This window comes from Monomorium pharaonis, chromosome 2 (assembly GCF_013373865.1).
Source record: "Monomorium pharaonis isolate MP-MQ-018 chromosome 2, ASM1337386v2, whole genome shotgun sequence".
Classification (NCBI taxonomy): Eukaryota; Metazoa; Arthropoda; class Insecta; order Hymenoptera; family Formicidae; genus Monomorium; species Monomorium pharaonis.
The window spans coordinates 23514882-23523047 of NC_050468.1; the positions used below are offsets into that span (position 1 = coordinate 23514882).

The following is an 8166-nucleotide window of genomic DNA, read 5'->3' on the forward strand; positions in this document are numbered from 1 at the left end:
CATGGATGCCGCTTTCTGCTGACATCATCCTGCTATTCTCGAACCGCACATTAATAACGATCGTCCGATACTTCATTCGGCAATCCTGATATTACGAATAATATATCACACACGAATAAAACGTAAACCGCGCGCGAAAATTTCACTTGGCGCGACCGTTACATTTGAAAAAATACGTGAAAAGGACGGCTCGTCTGATTGACGGCGAAAATCAATATGGCATGAAAGTAGCGTGACGTCACGTAACTTCGTGGAAACGCAGGCCGAGGAAAGCGGTTGAATAAAAATTACGCGCCGAGATACAACGAACGGAGACAATATCGTTTCGAGAATTTTCTAGTATGCTCGCAGGACAATTAGTAGCACTTCACTTAACTGGCACTCGCGATATTCTACCGAACGTATCCCCTTCGAGCAAACACTTTGCTCGAACACGCACGCGAACATTTTACTCGAAACCGAAGGCAAACGCATGATATCACGTGTTACAAATGAACACACGAGACACGCACGGAGTCATCGAAACGTCCGACCGGCGCTGGAGCGCGAAGAAACATGACGGCAGCAGCGTACGGGGCGTACGTGACCGCTGGCAGGCAGACTCGGCAGTACTCGGCGCTAGTCGGCGCCACTCGGCGTTGCTAGGCGGTCGACTCGCCGCGCCTGCGCCGCTGCCGCCATGTTGCTCCGTTGCTCCGCGCTCCAGTCGTCACGTACGCCACTCCAGCGCCGGTCGGACGCTCCGTCGACTCCGTGCGTGTCTCGTAGTCGTAGTCGTAGGGTAAAGCAGAGAAAAACGTAAGTCGTAATATACTACTATTCTAAAGTCTAGAATAGTATACACCCTCATCTACAGAAGTCGCAAGCAGCCAGTTGCGACTTGCGACAGCCAATGAGCGCCTAGTTTCTAGTTAAAGCTCGACAATCATTGGCTATCGCAAGTCGTAACTGGCTGCTTGCGACTTCTGTAGACGAAGCTTACTACGACATGTACGACTTACGTTTTTTCTACGACTACGACTGCGACACCTACGTCTCGTTCTCTGCCTTCGGCCTAAAGTGTGAAAAGGATACGTTCGGTAGAATATCGCGAGTGCCAATTAAAGTGCTACTAATTGTGCGAGCATACGAGATTCTCGAAAAGAATTTGTCTCCGTTTGTTGTATCTCGGCGCGTAATTTTCATTCAAACGGTTTTCCTCGGCCTACGTTTCCATGAAGTTACGTGACGTCACGCCACTTTCGTGCCAGGTTGATTTTCGCCGCCAATCAGACGAGCCGTCCTTTTCACTTTTTCAAATGTAACGGTCGCGCCAAGTGAAATTCTCGCGCGTAGTTAACGTTTTACTCGTGTGTGATATATTATCCGTAATATCGGGAGTGCCGAATAAGGTATCGGGCGATCGTTATTAATGTGCGATTCGAGAAAAGCAGGATGATGTCAGCAGAAAGCGGCATCCATGAATCAAGCGACTCGGTATTAAATATACTATTTTTTCAAGTGATACATTTCTTTACCTGCTTTTGTGTTTGAGTTTAGGAATAATGTTTATCACATTTTCAGAATCAAAACGGGAAAAGGAATGTAGCAGTAGCAGCAGCAGCAGCAGCAGCATCAGCAGTAGGAGCAGCGACAGCAATCGGTGAGTGAATTTTTATCAAATCAATTATTTGAATTTATATCAAGTTTATGTCGAACAAAATATGTGATAAACGTGATGCGAAATAAAATATTGCTCTCAAGCAACTTTAAGCAGTAGGACAACTACAGTAGAGACTTTTGAACTTGTTGTCATCAAATAAATACGTATTGGGATTCGACTTGAATACAATAATGGCACCTTCATTTCGCTGCCTCGTGAGATTCAAACTGTGTTTGAGTTTAGGAATAATATTTATCACATTTTCAGAATCAAAACGGGAAAAGGAATGTAGCAGTAGCAGCAGCAGCAGCATCAGCAGTAGGAGCAGCAACAGCAATCGGTGAGTGCATTTTTATCAAATCAATTATTTGAATTTATTTATTTGAATATATCATGTATATGTGGTATATGAATGCATATAATTGTAAATATAATTGTAAAATTTACGGGTATAGCATGAAACAGAATCAAATAAACGTGGACATAGTATAGAAGGTACCCAAAAAGTCATGCACATTACTTATGGGATTCATAGATATTTGATTACATAGTTCAATGTGCACATTTTGTACACATAGAGTCACTGATGGATAAAAACATCTAAAACAACGCGATGACCGCTAGGTTCCTCTCTGCTAAAGTAGAAGATATTAACTCGAGAATAGTGATCTAGATTTTTTTGTATAAACAATTACCTGTTCTATAAATTATTTGAGATCATTATGTGTATAAATTTATATTCATTATTTTTGTAAAAAAGGAAAAATGAAAAAAAAAAAGGGATTCTCGATCAGTAACGAAGATTGTATTGAGTTTCAATTTCTTGTTGCTAAGTTATAAGAAACATCTCAGGTGACTGCTCTAGAGTTAAAAAAAGATCTTATACTAAAATAAATAATTTATAGTTTAATCAAGTTTTAAAGACCTTTGTTATTTCCAAATCTTTACGAGTTGAGCTATTAAAAAAAGAAATTAATCTGCAAGTTATGTAAATTAACTCTAGTTGTAGAATCATGCTATTTTATTTCATGTTATTGAATGTATACTTTAAAGATGAATGAAGTTAATGTGATGTAATGATTGGAATGAAGGATGATCTGTTTTAGACTATGGAAATTTGTTGCATTTTTGGCATTATATATATTTCTCTTAATCAACAATGTCTTACGATTTGTTTCTCATCTATAAAGAAATTTCTATCTATCAATGATCAATATTAATTATTGATCAAAATGTTATAAAGTTATGCAATATATATCTGTTGCAGGAAATATAAATTTTACTATTTTCTCTATTTATCAAGATTTCGATAATATAGATATAATAACACACATGTTAAAAGAAGCGTAATCTAAATATCGTAACAAAACATGTTTTCTTTTTCTATAAAACTTTAGTCAATATTTAATGCACGATATAAATTAATCTAGCAATACAAAAAAATGTGCATTAATTTTTTTGTATTTACTTCAATAATGAAAGATAGGATAAATAATTCAAACATTTTAAAATTATCCAAATTTTGAAATAGAGTATTAAAGAATAAGTTTCAATAATGGCAATAGGGATTATTAATGCTTAATGATTATAACTTTTGTTATATGTATAACCTCACATATAAGTGTAAACAAATTTAATCATATATTTAATAATATACAAGATATTAGCGCTATTTCGTAATTTCTACTATTTATTATCCTTTCAATTTCAAATCAGCGCACAAAGATATATGATCGCTAGGAAATACCACAGATGGCAAACCTGTGTTAAGGGTAAGGTCCTCTTTGCTCGGCATTGGAACCACTTGTTCCACCTCCAATTTATCTCTCTCGTAAAATATGTAGTCTAAACAGGCAGAGAACTCCGGAGTGTAGTTTGTATATTCTGGTGTGCCGCAGGCGCTGGACAGGCGAAGATCTTGCGTTAAAGATACATTTTCTATAGCTTCTTCAACATCTGAAAATAAAACACAATTTTTTTCTCATTTTTCGAAATATAGTCATTTCAGCTGAATTACATTGTGTAAGAAAATAAAGCAGGTAATAAAATAAAGAAGAAATAAGTTTTAACAAAATAAAACTAATTTTTATGATATTAATAAAAATTTAATTTGATACAAATTTTAAAAAATCACTCACTACTTTTCCAATCTTCGCACGTTTCTGGAACATAATTTTCAGTCATCAATTTATAAATACCGCATTCCGGCACACTATTGAAATCCCCGCAAAGTATCACGTTCACATTACATTCAGGATTCTATCAACATATATATAACAACTGTCAGTAAACTGTAATATTCTTAACACCATAAGATGACCCATCAAAGTGTCAACTCAAACGCTTCCAAATATCTTTATGGATATATAAATGTAAAAGATTTCTGTTGGGGAAAATATTTACCTCTTCTTGAGTTCTTTTCGCGATTTCATGTACATATGTCACTGCATAATATCCTTGCAACAATCTTATATGATCTGCATCAGGTTTAAAATATAAATGTGTGTTGCCGATAACCAAGATCTCAGATTGGTTTTCTTTCGATCGTAACGCTGTCACCTAAATCATTGCTAACTTTTATCTGGTGAATACAGTAATATTTGAGATTTTAATTGTATTACACACAATTACCTGAATGGTTGTATTTCTACCTAAAAATCTTTCCTTCGACTTATCATTATCAATTTTAGACCAAATGGCAGCAAATTTAGGAAAATCAACATTTTGTGCCATTATACTGGATTGAAATCCTAATTTTTCAAATCGGTCCTGATTGAAAAATGTGGCGAGTCCTTCACTCATGTCGTTCTTCGTAACATACACGCCATCGTAATTCAGCATATACAGAGAAGGCAACAGATCACATTCGTATACATTTTTATCTACTTCTTGTAAGCAAATTATATCACCATTAAAACCTACAAAAATAAAATATTAAGATATTAAAATAACGAAAATGATTATTAACTATTAAGTATTACTGGTTTACTCAATAATTTTACAACACTCTTAACATTCAAAGATTTTAAAGTCAGTTTTGTGAATTAATAAATATTAATTAATGTATGTTAATTATAAGGCAATTATAATTCTAAATTTTATACAAAAAAAATTATAAGATTTAAAAAATATTTTATGCCTCTAAAACAATTTAAACAGTCTATACACATTACATTTACTTACTCACCTATTATTTCTTTAAGAATTAATTGCTTTCTATAGTCTATATTTAATGCATATTGTGGACAATACGGAAACAATACATCTTTAGAAAAGTCAGAATCAGCATAGGTATCTGCCAGTATATTATAACATATTATCCTGAAACTGTTTTTCCCTTCTTTAGAATATAAATTCAGTATTCAAAATATTTGAAAGTTCAATATCATTATATTATATATAATATAGACTAATACTTCATTCACATTTTATGTGTACTTGCATATTTGTATTTATCATATTTTGAATGGTATACCTTTTGCCTGATAACTTATGTTTCGTAAATTGATGCCGCATGTCAAATGGACATTGTCCAGGACCAGCCTCCACGACATTCTTTGATTCTACTTCCATCTTAGGGCCAGTGTCCGACTCGTTTCGCGGTTCACAACTAATCTTCAAATTACAGCCAATGTCTCCTACACTGGGTACATATAGATACCCATTGCACACATACGTCCACGAGTTTGGTTTATTATTAACAAGATCGTTTCTGTACCAACTGAATGTCGATTGCTTTTTGACAGTGTATAATGCCTCAAACTTGGATGGATATGTTGGAAAATCTGCCAATATGCTTGTTGGTAATGAAATTTTTGTAATATAAGGTGCATTTCGCTTTACTAAGAAGGATTTCTCAAAAATAATCAGCTTTAGCTCTGCAGAATCCTGTAAAAGGCTTTCACACACTGTATTGCCATCCACCTTAACGTCATTCTTGAGAAGCATGATTTTTCCAGCATTCACATTATCGGTTGTCATATCAGATGTCTCCAAACTAGCATTGTTCTTTCTTTTTCTATCTAGCTAAAGAAAAATAATTTTGTTTTTCTCAGTTACATATTTTTTGTATACTATATTTTATTTAAGATTTTTATCTCTAAAAATATTAATTGTTGAATTCTCTCAATAATATCTTTCATATAATTTTTATATCATTTTTTAGAAATTATATAAAAAATTCTATTTTGTATTTTAATTTGTTTTTCATAGAAACATCCTTTTTTTTTAGAGAGAGAGAGAGAGAAAATGAAAGAGGAGCATGTATTTAATATATTCTATATAATAGGAAAAAATATCATGTAAAATATGTTTTAAATAGAGTAAAAAAATGAGATAGGTAATTGGAAATCTAAGAAAAAGGGGAAAAAAAGGAAAAAAAACGAGAAAAGGAGAAAACTAGTTTTCCTTACCTTTCTTTTTACAATCTTGCAAACGTTTGTATCAATCCTTTTGAGGAAATTGTTCACACTTTCCGCAATTTGTCTGGAAAAGTTGAACTGACGATCTATCTTCGCCATCTCGTCCACATAGCGAAAAGAGATGTCAAATGTGTCATTGCCCTTCTCATAGCGAAGAAATGCCTCGTTCATCTTTAGTACGCGTCTCGATTGAATATGCTTACTGCGATATGGTATAAGAATCGGTGAAATCAGGTGAATTCTGTACGCGAACAATTTAAACGAGAACGTATTTCGCATTATAATCGGCCGGAATTTATTTAATCTGGAAGTATCGTGTAGTACTCTAGGTGAATAAAATTAGATAAAACTAAAAGATTTTTTTAATTATAAATCTTTTGTTTAATCTTTAATTTGATTTTTTTTAATTTGTAACCAATAATTATGTGTGAAATAAATAATAATCAAGAACGATCCTTTTGAGGTTATAAATACCTTTCTCTCATGCACGTGCGAAACGCTAAACATGTATGCAATAAGTATGCATATGTAGATCGATAAGTCAGATTACTACTATGACCCAGCGAATCAATTAATCGATCGTGAGCCGTCGCGCGCGCTCGGCTACGACGTGGCCTACGTGACCTACGTTCGGCCGACTCGGCCAGACTCGGTACTGCTCGGCGCGTACGTAGGTCACGTAGGCCGCAGTAGAGCGCGCGACGGCTCACCGCTCACGGATAGACGGAGCGCGATGTGTGCGTGAGTGTATTCGCGCGGGCTGCCTTGGGCTGCCTCGGATTTCGGTATCGTTGCACAGCCTCAGTGGCATATGATACTTTATAATTAGTGCATTTCTGAAGATGGATGAAAATGCATTAATCAGAAGAGAATATTTTCATCTAGTAAATTGAGTAAGTAATCCAGCATGAAAACGATTAAGTATCGTGCAAGGTCTGTAGATGAACTTCGGGAGGGGAAGATCTTCGCACGAGCGCCATTTTGGGGTCATAAAGTGTATATGTAGTGTTTGTTGTACGAGAAGAGTGAGTGAGGAGTAGTAAAAGTGGAATGTGAGGAAGGTGGAATTGATACATCGTACTGGCCCGGGCCATTTTGGGGCCAAATGACTAAATATGAGTGGAAAGACCTTCCTTCCCCTCCCGTCGTTCATCTACAGACCTTGGTATCGTGTGCCGTTGGCAGTGTACGTAACTCTAGTAAAGTTACTCCGTTGTACTTTACTATTGGAGCAATTCTTTTAAATTTATCGATGCTCTTAATCTGTGTTGACGATAATTGATCGCATAATTGATCGACAATTAAAAGAATTGAACAGTTAAGTTTATTGACAGATATTTTATTTTATAATTATTTTAATTCTTCTAGATGGCGCCTCAATTAGGAATCAAAACATAATTTTTGAAACTCGACATTGTTCCTGTCGTCTATCGTGGTTTAGAATGTGAATTTCGTAAGTACAAACAGTAAATTTTTTATATTAAGCAAATACTGTTACGATGCGATAACTCCAGACACCACACTCGATTAAAAATACCGCAAATTAATCATTTTTTCCCATTATAAACTCCATAACACAGACTGATAGTAATGTGTATATTTTCATTCTGAAGAGAATTTTCTATAAAAGATCTTGCGATACAAAGATTACTGTCTTTTTGCCGGTAAAACATTCCAGCATCCCCTTAATATTTGATATTAAGATTATTTTAATGCTTTTAGATAGTACCATAAATACTATTAATGTACGCTTTTTTCTGCACTAAAATTCTTAAAAAATTGTATTACACAATGAAAAATTGGCGAAACAGATTAAAGTTGTGCAAACATATATTGATAGAAGGAGTTAGCAGAAAACGAAACAAAATGAGAAGTGAAATATTTTTAAAATCTAGTTTTTATGTAATTGTCCATAGAACATTGGATATTTGATTTTATTTTTTTGTATATTTATATTTTAATTAAAAAGTGTTGGTTCTGGATAATTCATTGGTTAGTATTACTAGGCTGGTATTCATAGTCGGATCTTATATTTAAGATCATCTTAAGTATTGTCTTAAGATGCCATCAACCAATCAGAGCCGTATTAGCATCTTAAGACAT

General features: G+C 34.5%; 2 protein-coding genes across 18 annotated transcripts in view; one reads left to right on the plus strand and one right to left on the minus strand.

The window, feature by feature from the left end:
• Positions 1-3239: 3239 nt before the first annotated feature.
• LOC105831045 (2',5'-phosphodiesterase 12) lies at positions 3240-6618 on the minus strand. Of its 5 annotated transcripts, none has more exons than XM_012670884.3 (8): positions 6538-6618; positions 6055-6367; positions 5118-5668; positions 4830-4969; positions 4274-4560; positions 4046-4201; positions 3781-3901; positions 3240-3598 (listed from the first exon to the last, which is right to left on the minus strand). In XM_012670884.3, the coding sequence occupies exons 1-8, from the start codon at positions 6546-6548 to the stop codon at positions 3336-3338; spliced, it is 1842 nt and encodes a 613-aa protein (XP_012526338.1). In that variant the 5' UTR covers positions 6549-6618; the 3' UTR covers positions 3240-3335. The 5 variants fall into 5 exon arrangements, with proteins under 5 accessions (XP_012526338.1, XP_036138829.1, XP_028050380.1 ...); XM_036282936.1 differs by having other exon boundaries at positions 6055-6265; positions 6538-6606; XM_028194579.2 differs by having other exon boundaries at positions 6055-6304; positions 6538-6596.
• A 152-nt stretch (positions 6619-6770) lies between these two features.
• LOC105831051 (EF-hand domain-containing family member B) overlaps positions 6771-8166 on the plus strand; it is a 101410-nt gene continuing 100014 nt past the window's right edge. For 12 of the 13 annotated variants that reach the window (XM_036282941.1, XM_036282942.1, XM_012670891.3 and 9 more), the window contains exons 1-2: positions 6771-6956; positions 7432-7516. The gene's annotated coding sequence lies outside the window, so the exon portion shown is untranslated. Of the gene's footprint in view, positions 6957-7012; positions 7250-7431; positions 7517-8166 lie in introns of those variants that run through there. The other variant, XM_028194582.2, reaches the window with a different exon arrangement.